The sequence below is a fragment of the Pimephales promelas genome, chromosome 12 (assembly GCF_988280905.1).
Source record: "Pimephales promelas chromosome 12, fPimPro1.hap1.1, whole genome shotgun sequence".
In the NCBI taxonomy this organism is placed as follows: Eukaryota; Metazoa; Chordata; class Actinopteri; order Cypriniformes; family Leuciscidae; genus Pimephales; species Pimephales promelas.
Genome location: NC_142780.1, coordinates 21,416,575 through 21,433,281, shown reverse-complemented (window position 1 = coordinate 21,433,281; position 16,707 = coordinate 21,416,575). Strand labels below are relative to the sequence as shown.

The 16,707-nt window shown below is 39.3% G+C and overlaps 2 protein-coding genes across 7 annotated transcripts in view; both read left to right on the top strand.

The window, feature by feature from the left end:
- The window catches only part of arhgef1 (Rho guanine nucleotide exchange factor 1), a 48,787-nt gene extending 35,242 nt beyond the window's left edge, over positions 1-13,545 (top strand). For all 6 annotated transcript variants that reach the window (XM_089117687.1, XM_039680237.2, XM_039680238.2 and 3 more), the window contains 17 exons: positions 781-971; positions 1,105-1,251; positions 1,360-1,442; positions 1,574-1,699; positions 2,497-2,611; positions 6,780-6,880; positions 7,332-7,406; positions 7,498-7,573; positions 7,676-7,843; positions 8,677-8,764; positions 8,909-9,025; positions 9,187-9,248; positions 9,342-9,485; positions 9,584-9,703; positions 10,023-10,195; positions 10,349-10,449; positions 10,565-13,545. In XM_089117687.1, coding sequence (XP_088973813.1) covers positions 781-971; positions 1,105-1,251; positions 1,360-1,442; positions 1,574-1,699; positions 2,497-2,611; positions 6,780-6,880; positions 7,332-7,406; positions 7,498-7,573; positions 7,676-7,843; positions 8,677-8,764; positions 8,909-9,025; positions 9,187-9,248; positions 9,342-9,485; positions 9,584-9,703; positions 10,023-10,195; positions 10,349-10,423 — 1,861 coding nt within the window. In that variant the 3' untranslated portion in view covers positions 10,424-10,449; positions 10,565-13,545. The remainder of the gene's footprint in view (positions 1-780; positions 972-1,104; positions 1,252-1,359; positions 1,443-1,573; positions 1,700-2,496; positions 2,612-6,779; positions 6,881-7,331; positions 7,407-7,497; positions 7,574-7,675; positions 7,844-8,676; positions 8,765-8,908; positions 9,026-9,186; positions 9,249-9,341; positions 9,486-9,583; positions 9,704-10,022; positions 10,196-10,348; positions 10,450-10,564) is intronic.
- Positions 13,546-13,626: 81 nt separating this feature from the next.
- On the top strand, positions 13,627-16,664 carry cd79a (CD79a molecule, immunoglobulin-associated alpha). The gene is made up of 5 exons (XM_039680239.2): positions 13,627-13,802; positions 14,516-14,866; positions 15,956-16,071; positions 16,196-16,255; positions 16,339-16,664. Exons 1-5 carry the CDS (start codon positions 13,763-13,765, stop codon positions 16,453-16,455), a joined length of 684 nt encoding a protein of 227 aa, XP_039536173.1. The 5' UTR covers positions 13,627-13,762; the 3' UTR covers positions 16,456-16,664.
- Positions 16,665-16,707: the final 43 nt, after the last annotated feature.

Below are 16,707 nucleotides of genomic sequence, written 5' to 3'. Positions count from 1 at the left end.
GTAACTTAATTTATATGAAAAGCATTTTAAATGAAAATACAGACAATTTTAGGAAAAGTCAGATACCAGCAGGATTTTATTTTTTTTTCGACAAAGTTATTGTAGATATAAAATTCAAAACGGTCAAAATGACCGTTGTGACCGTTCTAGTGTTAAAGAAATCTGAGAAATTTCTGTCCCTCCGTTGACAGCTACGCAACTACCGGTTTGACGCTTCAAAAAGTTCATAAAGAGATTGTAAAAATAGTCCATATTAATTTTGCGGTTTAGTCCAAATTTTTTGAAGAGACTTGAACGCGTTACGTGACCTTAACAGGTTAAATTTAGGCTTTTATTCACAATAAACATTCATCTACTCACACATCAGTTGTGGTAAACGGAAGCCTTAAGCATGTTCGCTTGACGTTCTTTTGTGTTACGCAGCACGTTTGAGCTTCCGCAAGAACCAACGAGGTTTGTTTTTGCACGTCAAGCAGGTTCGGTTGAGCTTCTGTTTATGTTTGCTGATCAATGTTTAAATGATCTCTTCATGAACTTTTTGAATTGTCAAAGCTGTAGTTGCGTAGCTGTCAATGGAGGGAACAAAATCTCTCAGATTTCATTAAAAAGATCTGCATTTGAATTCCGAAGATGAACGGATGTCTTACGGGTTTGGAACGACATGAGAGTGAGTCATTAATTAACATTTTTTTTTTCGTGAGCTAACCCTTTAAATATTTTCACAATGCTTAACATGTATGTATCCCTTTTCACTTTTTTCCCTTTATTTGTCTCTCACAGTGTGGAAGGTGGATTGTTGACCGATGGCCCCTTCACTGGTCCTGCTTTTGGCCCCTTCCCTCAGCAGGAGGAAATGGAGCCCCGCCTCTTAGAGCTCGAGCAGGACCCGCCCAACTGGAGGGAACTTGCTCCCAGTGAGAGCCTGAAAAAACTGAGCAAGAAGGAAATCAAAAGACAAGAAGTCATCAATGGTAATAAATGCAAGAATATTATATTATATATGCAAAGAAATTATAAAAAGGCCTTAATGTTTTGTTGGATATGCTGTGTAGCAAGGTGCAATGATGAACATGTTGTTGATGATGTTCTTTCTACGTCTCTCAGAGCTGTTTGCAACAGAGCATGCTCATGTTCGTATGCTGAGCGTATTACAAACTGTGTTTTCTCGACCACTGGAGAGGGAAGAGATTATGAGCGTGACTGAGCTGGCCACCATCTTCCCCAGCCTGGATGAGATCATAGAGATGCACTGTACGTAACTACCTCAATCCATTAATACACCGAAATCTGCATTGTTATAAAATATACATACATAAAAAGTCACAAAAGACCTGATATAGCTAAAATTCTTTTTTTTAGATGCTTTTTATGAGAACCTGAAAAAGCTGCGTGAGGAAGATGATTACATTGTCAAAATCATAAGCACGCCACTTCTCAACAGGGTAAGTGGCTTAGAGTGTGCTAAACACTAGTTTTTCCTTGTTTTATTCAACACTAGGTCATTCAGCATTCAAATTGAATCCTTGAATATATATTAGCTGTTATACAAGCAGACATGTCTTTATCTCTGTAGTTCAGTGGATCAGAAGGAGAATGGTTTCAGAAGCTTACCGCACGCTTCTGTAGCTACCAGTCCTGGGCTCTGGAGCTGATAAAGAGCAGACAGAAGAAGGACCCTCGTTTTAATCTTTTCATACTGGTACGTTTACACTTAAAACACTGTTGTCCATGTTATTGCTAGTAGTCGACAGACACAAATGGATTTTTTTTGGTAATAGTGTTAACTTGTATTTTCTGGTGACTTGGCATCTTGTAGTCATTAGCTGTTTCCATCCACTTATTTTTATGTGTATTTTCATCATTCACTTAAAAAAAAAACCCGGCAAAATGCGTATCAATTCTAAAAAAATGCACATGTAAAATGTATGCGCTCAATTGAGTCATGTATGCACATTTACAGAATAAATTCCTGAATGTGCATCAAAAACGACAATTGCAATGGGACAGCATAACTAGACTGACCAGCTGACAAATCTCATTGCACAGCATCTCAAATGTTTTTCTAGTCATTCTGAAATGCCTGAGCCATTGTCAAAGTGATCTTTATAGTTACCTGCCAGAACTGTCTTGCACTACTGTGTTCCCAAACAGGTATTGGCCTCCGAAAGCAAGATCACTTTATTGTGTTTCGTCTGTGCGCCCTGAGGTTGTAAGCAGTTGATTATATATGAAATGTTTAAATACAGTGGCTTCTCCTATTGGAGGAAATTCCATTTTTCTTAGGGATATTTAGTGGCAGTTTATCTGGAAGTGACAATTTTGTTCTCTTCAGATTACTGGATGCAAATTCTTTATGTGATATTCCAAGTTAAGTTTGCAACTTTGGATGGAAACATAGCTATTGTAGTCCAAGATGAATTTTCCCAAAATTGGGAAATTCTTTTTAATCTAAAAATGTCTTTTGGGAAATGGAATGTTTTGTGTTTTGTGTTGTAGGACGCAGAGAGTAAGCCACAGTGTCGGAGGCTACAGTTGAAGGATATCATTCCCATAGAGATGCAAAGACTAACCAAGTACCCTCTTCTGCTGGCCAATATTGCAAAGGACACAGGTGTGTGTTTCATATGTATTCATACTTTTATTAGGGCCCGAGCACTAACAGTGCGAGGACCCTATTGAAACTGTTAGGGTTATTTTTTTTTTTTTAGGGCCCGAGCACTAACAGTGCGAGGTCCCTATTGAAACTGTTAGGATTATTTTTTTTTTTTTTTTTTTTCTTTTTTCTGCAAAGTAAGTGCCATTTTCGGGGCCGCAACATGCTCAAAAACTCACCAAATTTGGCACGCATGTCAGGACTGGTGAAAAATTTCGTATTTTGTGGGTTTCACAGATGGGCGGGGCAAAATGGCACGCTAGCGCCACCTAGAAAATTGGAAAAAATTAGCCCCTCGTCCACGTTCAACCTACGTGCATGAAATTTGGTGGGGACGTGTATCATATCAAGACGCACAAAAAAGCCTCAAGAACCCATACCCTAAACTCGACAGGAGGTCCGCCATTTTGAATTTGGCGGCCATTTTTGGACGATTTACAGACTCCGTACTTTAACGAACTCCTCCTAGGGATTTAGTCGGATCGACTTAAAATTTCTGCTGTGCCTTCTAAAGGCATTGACGATGTAAAGTTGTGCTATCTGCGCGTTTTCGTCGATGGGCGTGTCCGTGGCGTCGAAGATTCGCCATGAAACAGGAAGTTGTACTAACTTGGCTGTAAATGCCCAGATCTGCACGAAATTTTACACATTTGACAAGAGTCACGCCCTGAACAAATCTACATGCCGACATTCACCCACAGTCATAGCGCCACCTGCTGGCAACAGGAAGTGACCTTTAACGAAGCAGCCCCCGCTGCTTGTTTGACCGACATGTACGAAATTTCTGTGGTACATCTACCATGACCAGACGCACAAAAAAGCCTCAAGAACCCATACCCTAAACTCGACAGGAAGTCCGCCATTTTGAATTCGGCGACCGATTTGGGACGATTTACACACTCCGTACTTTAACGAACTCCTCCTAGGGAATTAGTCGGATCAACTTCAAATTTCTGCTGTACCTTCTAAAGGCATTGACGATGTAAAGTTGTGCTATCTGCGCGTTTTCGTCGATGGGCGTGTCCGTGGCGTCGATGATTCGCCATGAAACAGGAAGTTGTAGTAACTTGGCTGTAAATGCCCAGATCTACACGAAATTTTACACATTTGACAAGAGTCCCGTCCTGAACAAATCTACATGCCGACATTCACCCACATTCATAGCGCCACCTAGTGGCAAGAGGAAGTGACATTTAACGAAGCAGCCCCCGTCGCATGTTTGACCGACATGTACGAAATTTCTGTGGTACATCTACCATGTCCAGACGCACAGAAAAGTCTCTTGGAGCGATGCCCTAAACTCAACAGGAAGTCAGCCATTTCTAATTTTACCGCCATTTTTGGATGATTTACTCATTACGTACTTTAACTAACTCCTCCTAGGGCTTTAGTCGGATCGCCTTCAAATTTCTGCTGTACCTTCTAAAGGCATTGACGATGAAAAGTTGTGCTATCTGCGCGTTTTCGTCGATGGGCGTGTCCGTGGCGTCGATGATTCGCCATGAAACAGGAAGTTGTAGTAACTTGGCTGTAAATGCCCAGATCTGCACGAAATTTAACACATTTGACAAGAGTCCCGCCCGATCAAATCTACATGCCGACATTCACCCACAGTCATAGCGCCACCTGCTGGCAACAGGAAGTGACCTTTAATGAAGCAGCGTAGCAAATTCACAGCCGCACCGGCTGAGCTGCAGAAAATGAAACGCGGCCGCCTCACACCCCGACGTGCTACAGGTGCGAGGGCCCGCCCATCGCTGCTTGCAGCTTTAATTTTTTTTTTTTTTTTTTTTCTTTTTTCTGCAAAGTAAGTGCCATTTTCGGGGCCGCAACATGCTCAAAAACTCACCAAATTTGGCACGCATGTCAGGACTGGTGAAAAATTTCGTATTTTGTGGGTTTCGCAGATGGGCGGGGCAAAATGGCACGCTAGCGCCACCTAGAAAATTGGAAAAAATTAGCCCCTCGTCCACGTTCAACCTACATGCACGAAATTTGGTGGCGACGTGTTTCATATCAAGACGCACAAAAAAGCCTCAAGAACCCATACCATAAACTCGACAGGAGGTCCGCCATTTTGAATTTGGCGGCCATTTTTGGACGATTTACAGACTCCGTACTTTAACGAACTCCTCCTAGGGATTTAGTCGGATCGACTTAAAATTTCTGCTGTGCCTTCTAAAGGCATTGACGATGTAAAGTTGTGCTATCTGCGCGTTTTCGTCGATGGGCGTGTCCGTGGCGTCGAAGATTCGCCATGAAACAGGAAGTTGTACTAACTTGGCTGTAAATGCCCAGATCTGCACGAAATTTTACACATTTGACAAGAGTCACGCCCTGAACAAATCTACATGCCGACATTCACCCACAGTCATAGCGCCACCTGCTGGCAACAGGAAGTGACCTTTAACGAAGCAGCCCCCGCTGCTTGTTTGACCGACATGTACGAAATTTCTGTGGTACATCTACCATGACCAGACGCACAAAAAAGCCTCAAGAACCCATACCCTAAACTCGACAGGAAGTCCGCCATTTTGAATTCGGCGACCGATTTGGGACGATTTACACACTCCGTACTTTAACGAACTCCTCCTAGGGAATTAGTCGGATCAACTTCAAATTTCTGCTGTACCTTCTAAAGGCATTGACGATGTAAAGTTGTGCTATCTGCGCGTTTTCGTCGATGGGCGTGTCCGTGGCGTCGAAGATTCGCCATGAAACAGGAAGTTGTACTAACTTGGCTGTAAATGCCCAGATCTGCACGAAATTTTACACATTTGACAAGAGTCACGCCCTGAACAAATCTACATGCCGACATTCACCCACAGTCATAGCGCCACCTGCTGGCAACAGGAAGTGACCTTTAACGAAGCAGCCCCCGCTGCTTGTTTGACCGACATGTACGAAATTTCTGTGGTACATCTACCATGACCAGACGCACAAAAAAGCCTCAAGAACCCATACCCTAAACTCGACAGGAAGTCCGCCATTTTGAATTCGGCGACCGATTTGGGACGATTTACACACTCCGTACTTTAACGAACTCCTCCTAGGGAATTAGTCGGATCAACTTCAAATTTCTGCTGTACCTTCTAAAGGCATTGACGATGTAAAGTTGTGCTATCTGCGCGTTTTCGTCGATGGGCGTGTCCGTGGCGTCGATGATTCGCCATGAAACAGGAAGTTGTAGTAACTTGGCTGTAAATGCCCAGATCTACACGAAATTTTACACATTTGACAAGAGTCCCGTCCTGAACAAATCTACATGCCGACATTCACCCACATTCATAGCGCCACCTAGTGGCAAGAGGAAGTGACATTTAACGAAGCAGCCCCCGTCGCATGTTTGACCGACATGTACGAAATTTCTGTGGTACATCTACCATGTCCAGAAGCACAGAAAAGTCTCTTGGAGCGATGCCCTAAACTCAACAGGAAGTCAGCCATTTCTAATTTTACCGCCATTTTTGGATGATTTACTCATTACGTACTTTAACTAACTCCTCCTAGGGCTTTAGTCGGATCGCCTTCAAATTTCTGCTGTACCTTCTAAAGGCATTGACGATGAAAAGTTGTGCTATCTGCGCGTTTTCGTCGATGGGCGTGTCCGTGGCGTCGATGATTCGCCATGAAACAGGAAGTTGTAGTAACTTGGCTGTAAATGCCCAGATCTGCACGAAATTTAACACATTTGACAAGAGTCCCGCCCTGATCAAATCTACATGCCGACATTCACCCACAGTCATAGCGCCACCTGCTGGCAACAGGAAGTGGCCTTTAACGAAGCAGTGTGGCAAATGCACAGCCGCACTGGCTGAGCTGCAGAAAATGAAACGCGGCCGCCTCACACCCCGACGTGCTACAGGTGCGAGGGCCCGCCCATCGCTGCTTGCAGCTTTAATTTATAGTAAAACTTTTGTGAATATATTGCTGCGTCCAATATAAATCTTGTCCTCTGGGATTTTTCTCAGCAATTGACAGTATATGCAATTAATTATCCTTAATTTGATTGCTTAATCAGCATATCATGTAATTGCATCAATTACTGTTTGACAGCAATAACAATACTGCAATATATTAGATAAAGAAAATGTAAAGTTTATAGCCAGTTTTTTATTTCTCACAGTGGATGAAACAGAAAAAGAGAACATTAACCAAGCAGCTGAATCCTGCCGCAAGGTCCTTAACCACGTCAATGAAGAAGTCAAACTCATGGAGAACCTTCTGGTTAGAACATTCAGTACAAGTTCTTTAAAAAAAAAATAAAACAGGGTCTACTAAAGGTGATGATACACAGGGCAACTTTTTGAGCAATGTTGCTGGGCAATCTTGCTGAGCGAATGTTTCTTAGGCACTTTCCCATTGAAAATGGGCAATACATTTCTGAATTTCTGGATAATTCTGGATAATTTAGATTGGTTGTGTCTCATCTGGTTAAAGGTGGCGTTGTGTATCATCACCTTAAAGGCTGTGTGGTTTGGCATTATACCGACATTACTACATTCCAGCATGTTGTGATGTATGTATTTAGTGTTGCTCATACTGTGATAACTATTTTAGTCAAACCACCCACCCTATATGGATAGTTTAAGCTTGATTCATAATTTTTAATATGCATTTTCCACACCACCTCTCTCAATGCTTTTTCTCCTAAATATCCACTCTTCTTTAAACTCAGATTTTGAAAGACTACCAGCGCCGACTGGACACCTCAGGATTGAAACCCAGTAATGACCTCTACAGTGAGTACAAGGTGAGAAATATCTTAACATATGTATCAGTTCCGTTACTAATGAAGGCACTCTCAGACTGGCATGATATCCACTCTTTTCTCTATTCATCAGAACATTGATCTGACCACCAGAAAGATGCTGTATGAAGGATCTCTGACATGGAGGGTGACCAAGGAGAAAGCGATTGGTAATCTTGCAAATTGAAAAAAAAGAAAGATGTTTTTTAGTGTCATTAGTCTGTTATTAGGCACCGGGCTTGTTACTCACTCTATTTTTTGTGTATTTGCAGATGTGCACTGTGTGTTGCTATCAGACCTGCTGGTCTTGCTTCAGAAGCAGGATGATAAGATGGTTTTGAAATGTCAGAGCAAAAGCAACATCGCTGCTCAAGAAGGCAAACTGATGCTGAGTCCAATCATCAAACTAGAGTCTGTTTTCCTCAGAGACGTGGCCACTGGTGAGTAAGGTTTTTTTTAATGAGTTTCACTGAGTTAGCTTGTTGTTTTCTTTCTTTTTCTTTTTTTAACCTAATTTTTGTTATTGATTTTCAAAATAATGTTTTATATAGTTGTTATGCTCTGCCAAGGGTAAAGGATGCAACATGAAAGTAAAACGAGTTTAGAATGAAACAATAAAGATTTTTAAAAATGATTGCTTTAATGGCAATGAAAAACAGATTTTAACTTTAGGAACCGATAAGGCCAAAATATCAAACAGAAAAGCTAAACATAATTTCTCTCTAACTAAACCTAATTCAGAAACAAATAAAATTAACTTACCTGACTCCTTAACATAAACATTAACATACATACATGCATGCACGCATACATATATATATATATATATATATATTCATACATGCATGCATACATACATACGCACACACACACACACACACACACACACACACACACACACACACACACACACATATATATATATATATATATATATATATATATATATATATATATATAAAACAAATCAGAAAGAGCAAAATCAAAGTTGCTAAACAGGTCGTTGTATTGTTTTTATTTCAATTAGCCTAACAGTTGGTTCGATTTGCAATGAGAGATAATCTTATGGAAAGTACCCCATGCCAATCTCATGCCAAGCTTTACATACATACCGTCAGTGAATATCATTTACTTTATGGGACTCCAGCCATTTCTCACCATATGTTAGTAATAGATCCTTTTTAAGCATTGAAATACAATATAATTCTTCCAAGTTTGTTATATTTTGAAGAACATAAGTTTGATATGTAGTTACTTTCGTTCTTTCCATCAGACCCGAAGGCCCTCTACGTCATCTTTACCTGGGACAGCGGAGCACAGATCTATGAACTAGTGGCTCAGACCGTAGGGGAGAGGAAAAAGTGAGTATGTGTACCATATAAAGCGATTTAAATGGAACGTTTACATAAATGACTGACAAGCAGATTCAATTAAATTTTACTTTTGATAAATTGAGATCCAAAGCATGTAATTTGATCTGACACTCAGTCTGTTTAATGCTCCAGTTGGACAGAGGCGATCAAAAATACGGTTGACGAGTTGAAGAAGATTGGCGTGAAACCGCTGGATAGACATAGAGGTGGCAGCACACCCAACAGTGTCATTGGACCTGCATATAACTCGTGAGTGTGTTTGCTGTTGTTGTTGTTGATGATGATGTTTTTTATGGCAAATGGCGAGGCCCCATAAAATAATACAAGCATCCTTTTAGAATGGGGTCCCACCACTAGCCTACTCTAAGCCAGCTTCAGTCATCAAAGCTCTTTCCATTTCTCTTCTCCAGTTTTAATCCTCCTCTTAGCCCCACTGAGAACGGAGGAGACCTGTTGAAAAGTCGCAGTATTGGTGAGATTTTTGGCTCTTGGAAACTTGAATAATAAGCCGCCTACCCATGTAATTTTACTGTGGTATGTGACTGTGTTTTTTATTTCCCCATAGGGCGATTTAAAGACGGTCTTACTGATGAAAAGGGTAGAGAAGCTGATCCCCCACTCATAGACTACCTAGCGACCAATGGCTTTGACCTGCTCACCCACAGCCACACCCCTCCAGAGAAGTCCGCTAATGGTGCTTTGGATGAAGGTCTGCATTTATGAAATTTTATACAATTCTAACAGACTGCATTGCACCCCAGCAATTTTATTCCATACTTGATCTTTGTGCTTGTATTCCTCTCGCAGTCATGTATTTAAAGAGGCTACTGGTTGGGAGTATTAGCCTGTCAGATGATTCTCAGAGTCTTGGGGAAAGTGGAGGGACGGCACCTGAAAACCAGGAGGCAGATGGAGTTCAGTCATCAGGTACTGCACACATATTGCTTTAGGTTTTAAGCTGAAGAAGGTTCAGCCTTACACTTAATCAAGTACAGCTGTGATCCCTCCTACAACTTTGATTGTAATAATGTATTAGTAAATGTTGAATTAATGCTGTTGAAGTATTTTATACACACAATAAGGTCCCACTAGTTAACATTAGTTAATGCACTAACTAAAAATGTATGTTAAAACAAATGATATGTATGTGTGTGTGTGTGTGTGTGTGTATACAAATGTATATAGAATTTTGGGGTGTTTCTTCTGATACATTTTGAAATTCCTGATGCCTTTTTTCCCCTCTAAGTGGAGGAATCCAGCACAGAAGGAAGAACTGAAGGAGAAGAGGGTGGGGGAGATGGAGGGAATAAAGGAGAAGGGGAAAGCGGGATCAGCGCTCCTCTTGTGCTTTCTCAGGATCGCATGGAGGAGGTCCAGAGGAGACTGCAGGCTCTCGAGGAGCATCTGAAGAGGCTGCAGGTGAGGAGGAATCAATTGCATTTGTGAAATCGAACTGTCAGCTCTTCAGTTCTTGAAGAGGAAGAAAAGAGTATTAGGGCTCCATCCAAGTGAGGGGAAGCTAAGAGAGGCGTCCTTACTAATATGTATCTCTGGTGTTCTGTTTGTTCACAGGCTGTTGAGGAGGACCATTATAAGTTGCAAGAAGCTCTTGCTAAATATTCACTTCAGGCTGGCAATTTCCGCTGAGAAACATCACAACATGCTGTTAATGGGTACAACCACATACTACAATACTGTAATCTTTATTTTTATATAGTGCCATTCTGTTTTTTGTTTTTTTGTAAATATAGCAACTCAGTTTCTACCATCTGTCCTTTTTGCCCTCAGATCACTGTATGTGCTGGACTTAAACTTGCTTTCTGGGAATTTGCTGATTGACTAATGCTGCCTGAATGTTCCTGCTCTATCTCAGCTCTCTTCTCAACTGCTCTTTCAGAAGATTGACAGCAGGCCTCCAGTAGTTTCTATACCACTGAGAAAATGAAATGAAGTGGGTGTTGAGATATTAGTTATCGTTGAGCATGAATGAGTGTGTATGTTTTTTTTTTTTTTTGAGAGGTGTGAGAGAAAGTCTGTCCAAAAAATGCCAAAGAAATGTGCAACACCTAGAGAGATATCAGAGCGAAATGCTAAGTGTGCATGTTGAAGCATTATAACATGCACGCACACACAAAGATTAACCAGTCGAAGCATGTCAAAAGTCATTTAGCACCAAAAGACTATCTATATTCATAGAAAAGTATAGTGAATGCAGTCTGGTGCATATGAAGCCTACTGCTCAGACTGCTCAGCTTAATTTAATCAGATATTGTGCCCTTTCATATTTCTTTTTGCCATTTGTTTTTTAAAGATCATGTTTGTTCATCTTAATATTTATTACAATACACCATTACATGCATTTTAAAGAATTATAGATTTTGAAATGGATAAATGCAGGGTTTTGTTTAGCAGAGTATTGAGTCTTTATAACATGCATTGGCCAAACTGTTGTAAAATGGAGAGTAAAAGCATAGAAAACCCTGTTTTATTTTGTTTTTGTTACCAGGAGTTATGTTATCGCTAAATGAATGAGAAAAGAAATGCTAAGTTGGAGATACTGATACATGGATGAGGAAGGGAAGTAGAGAGGAGGTTTGGGGACGCTGGGCTTGCTTTAAGTTAAGTCTAACCCTTCTGCAGTGAAACCAGGCAAGTTCTGATGTTGAGTGATGCAAGATTTGACGTGACAAAGGTTTGATGTTGAGAGAAGTCATCAGGTTCTAAGGAAATACGCATATATTACGTAGAAGTTTGAATGTAACTTATGCATGATACAGACCAGCTTGTAGGTCCACACTTCAGTGTTATAACATATGAAGCATGCACAATATATAACACTCTGACCAGGGTGTTACAAATAGCACTGTGGTAATTTTACACAGAACTGATGATGATCGTCACACATTGCCAATTTGTGAGCCTCTATGCAAATATTTCATGTGGTGTGGCTGTAACAGGCTTCAGTCATTTTGTTTATTTCAGGTTTAAATGTTCTACATTTTGTTGGATCCAATAGATATATAGTCTTGGTTTGCAAAAAAAATATAACTATTACATTTCATAGTTTTCTATATATTTCTATAAGCAGGACCAAAGAGATAACAGCGGAACAAAGTTTAGATATAGGAAGGGAGGTCAGCTGTAAATTTGAATGACTTACTGAGTATAAAGGGGGGGGGGGGGGGGGGGGTCTAGTCACCCACCCCTTTCCAAACTATGAGTGGTCACCTTACACTCTAAAAATGCTGGGTTGTTTTAACCCAACTTTGGGTCAAATATGGACTAACCCAAACATTGGGTTAAAAATGTAATAAAAAATGTAACCCAATGGCTGGGTTTGTCCATATTTGACCCAAATTGGTTTAAAACAACCCAGCAATTTTTAGAGTGTAGCTGCTGGATCAACCCACAAAATGGTGAAGTGGATGGATTGGCTTGTAAATGTGTTGCTGTATCAATTACAGGACAGTATCCTGGATTTCATTATCAGTCCATGTTTTTCAGCTTTAGGGACAAGCTTGTTCTCTCCTGCTCTCATATCTTACTAGTAAATCAGACTACAGAGGATCAGGGGCTTAAAAGTGTAATATCTCAGCGTTCGGAGACAGGGACACAAACAGTAGGTTTTCACAGCAGTACTGGAATTATTTTCATGTATTCATGATCACAGCAACAGGGTTTTCTGCCCCCGACCAACTGTCAAATTATTATTTTACATTATTTGTTACATAGTGTGATTTATATTCACATTTAAGTTGTAATTGTGTTGTCTATTCTGATATATGTAAGGCCTTGTTTCTTTTTCCCATCTCTTACCTTGGCGGTTTACCTTCATAACAGTCAAAAGACATACTGTAAGACTTATATACATGGAAGATTACCAGAAGTCTTGCTTATGGGCCAGGAGTGTTGTTTCTAGTTCACATCAATCATAACTTTTTCTTCCTTTTTCCCTTTTAGAAGTAGCAAATGATAATGCTTAAAGCTTGGTAATGAAACTATCATGGTGTGACATCTGTTCTACCCACTTTACTTTCCTACAGTCCTTTTGCGCAATTTTTTCGTTCGCGTTTGCTTGAATGGGTGGTTCATTCATTCTCTTCGATTCTGTTGTCTTGATTTTCTTTGAAAACGACGTAATTACAGTACTATGCATTGCCTATTATAATTAAGGGACTGAGAGAGAGAGACACAAAGTACATAATTGACCATACTAATTATAAACTGAATTTCACTTTTATGGCAGGAGCCACGTGGAATTTACTACAATTTCAACATTTTAAACAAGTCATTTTCAGACTGAACCTTTGATAGCCCTATGAGCTCTTTATAATGGGTAAGACTTCTCTCTTATCCCTTAAACTTTTCATGTATATCTGTCACATATATACGTATATATAGTGATATGTCTGTATGTTTACATCTATTTATAGGGTGCCTTGTGCAAAATTGGGTTTGTTGACATGTTCTCCCTTCATTTAGCGATTTTCAGTTTTAAATGCAAACCCCTTGTTCTTTAAAATGGCTGGGTGCTTAGTACTGAGTGCTCTTTGTTAGGTCTTTTAAAAGCTCTTTCATGTAATTCTGTGTACAGGAGTCCACTCGATACAGGCATTCCATTGCTGTCTGTCTATATAATTGATTATGCAAGGACTATTCTGTGTATTTGGGCTTTGATTTTATATGTAAGTTACTTAAGAACAATGTAGGTACGTTTTTTATTATTTTCTTTTCTTTCTTTTTTTTTAATAAATGATCAAAAACTACAAGCTTTAATTGTCTTCAATTTCTGAAGCATTTGCTTTATATTAACAGATTACCCCATTATCCAAGAAAGCGTGCGTGTGTGTGTACGTGTGTACCACAAACTGAAATAGAAGAATGGGTGGGTGTAGATGACACAGGAAAGGAAGACAAACACTCAGACCGTAAATTAACTTGCGAGCAGCAGTAGGTTTCTTCAGTTTGTCTGGTTTATTGGAGAAAATGGAGTTCGGACTGGTCATTTTGTTGTGTTTCTGGGCAGGTGGGTGTTTAACAGGCATCTAATGTGTTTTTGTAGTGTTGATTTTAATGCGAAATGTTAATATTTTTGCAGCATTCAATATAACTTAACTGGTTCTAAGGTAATCTGGGATTTCTTTGAGCAATTTCTTGCAATCTAAAAAAGTTACAGTTTTTAGACAGCATCCCATTTTAAATTGATTATGAAACATTTTTTATCTTCTACAAAAGAACAAAGTGCACAAAATTTCCATCTGCACATCTGCGTTCTGCTTCAGTGAAGCTGATTTCCTTTCTTAGCAGCTGTTATTACTCTTATTACTAGCAGTGTGTAAGGTTTTTTTTTTTTCACTTTTTCCAGTGTGACTTTCAATTTTAAAGGTCTAATTTAATTTTACACTGTATTGTGTAGCTTTTAATGAATGAATCCAAGTCTTGTCTATAAAGCATAATGTGGGTGGGAAGTGTACAGTTTAGTTAATAGATTTAAACATGCTGATATCATGTGGACTGAAGTGAATGCCCGATGGGGGAGTAAAGCTGTAGCCCATTTTAAGCTGCTTTGATATAAGAAGTATTTAATCACTTATGACCGTATCTTAAAGAAATCCCCACTGTGGACAAGTCACCGACTGTCTTAAACTCTGCTTTTTGTGGTGTGTTACACACTCAATTAAAGCATAAAATATTTAACTACTGTCATGTGGATTTCTGTATTATTGTCCTTTGCATAAGCTGTTGCCAACGCTAAAGTAGAAGAAGAAGAGCTGAAACTGGAGGCGGATCTGCCGTTTCAGCGTGTGGCCGTCGACCTTGAAGCTACAGTCCAATGCTGCTACCGTTGGAAGGAGAACCCCAGCGTCACCTGGATCATGAATGTTCACAGCATCAATGGCACCACACGTCCCAGCTTAGTAAATCAGTCCGAGAATGTGACACCCAAGCTAATGGTTGAATCCGATGGAGTCAAATGCCATTCGCTGGTTTTCAAGAGCCCCCAACTCAATAATACCGGCCTTTACCAGTGTAAATTAAATCATGGCTCACTTCACGCCTTTACCCATGGTACCTTCCTTCAAGTGTACAGTGAGTCAGATCAGTTATATGTTAATGTATACTCAATTTTGTTTCTTGTAATCATCATACAAAACATTAGCTAATAACACTACTGGTGAAAAGTTTGGTATATGTGGGATGTTTTTAAGAGAAGTCCTGTGCTTACCAAATTCCCATTATTATCCAACCTGTTGTAAAAAATAAATTGATCGAGTAATAATATTATAATTTAAAATGGCTACGTTCTATTTTAATATACACAACCATTCAAACGTTTGGGATCAGTAAGATTTCATGCTCAGCAAGGCTGCATTTATTTGACCCAAAATACAGTAACACAGTTATATTGTAAATTTTTGCAATTTAAAATAACGTTTTAATGTATTTTAAAATATAATTTATTCCAGTGATGAAAAGTTGAATTTTCTGCTTCATTACTTGAGTTCGAGTTCAGTGTCCCATTCATCTAATGTTATGATCTGGTGCTTAAGAACATTTCTTATTATTATCAATGTTGTGCTTCTTAATGATACATTTCTTTTCAGGGAGGTTCAAACTAACTTATTTGAACTAGATTTTTGTGCAACAATGTAAAAGTCACTTGATGATTTGAATGCATCCTTGCTGAATAAAAGTACTAATATGTTAAAATGTACTGCCCTTAACTATGAACAATAGTTTATAATACATAATGTACTGTATGTAATTTCAGATTATGCATTGCAATGTAATATTGCACACAATTTGTTGTAGGCCCATTATTTATTCTTCATTACATAAGTATAAGTCATAAACGTAACAATGCAAGTACTCAAGCTCTCTAAGAGGCTGCATTGTGCAATAATCCCCACAAATCATTTAATTGGCTGAGTTAGGCAAACACAAATAGCCCATTCAATGGCATAAACCCAAATTCTACTCATTCATGCTAAGTTTGTATTACTTTAACTCTCCTTACATGTACACAGACAAGATTTATTGTCAGATTAAGTAAACAGCTCTTTTTTTCAGTTAAAATTTTCCCTGAAATCTTCTCAATACAATGGTCCATGGTCAGGTAGATCTACTTGCAATGAAGTGCTCTTGTCATTCATGGGTTAAGACATTCTTTTTTATTAGAACCTTTGCAGAAGACCTTGAACCTCAGTGAGAGTGTGAAGAACAGCATCATTACAGCAGAAGGGGTGTTGCTGCTGCTGTGTGTTTTGGTCCCTGGTACTATGCTGCTCTGTAAGGTCAGATATGTTGATTTAATATTTATTCAACATATTAAATGTTGATATTTAATATGCACCAAACACAACAAAATAAAGTGATTCCATGAAGATCAAAGGTGTGCAACCTTTTTTTTCTCTATAGTCAAAGACGTTGAATGAACTGAACAGGAAGAAAGGACGTGAGGAGGAGAATATCTATGAGGTATGTCCATTTCCACCATGTTTTCTTTTTCTTATTACTAACATGCTGCTTATTAATTAAATTATTCACATATCCATCCATAGGGTCTAAACCTTGATGACTGCAACTCAGCTTACCATCAAATTCAACGCTCCAATCAGCAAGGCCCTTATCAGGATGTGGCCGTCTGTGGAGAAGAGATTCAGTTGGAAAAGCCATAGCTGGATCTATAGAAACAGGGAAAGGGACCATAGATGAAAGGGTGAAATGTGTGTTATTTGTGATGAATTGCTAATGGGTAATTTCAGCATTTCATGAGCCTGCTGTCACTGTCTTTGCATCATCTAATAGTTTGAAGATAAGCTTGTTTGTGTCTTTCAGTGGTAAATCAAACATATCTGCTAATGATTTGAATAAATTTTATAAAACATTTGTGTTGCTTTGTGTGGATTTTGATGTAGGCCTATGTCACA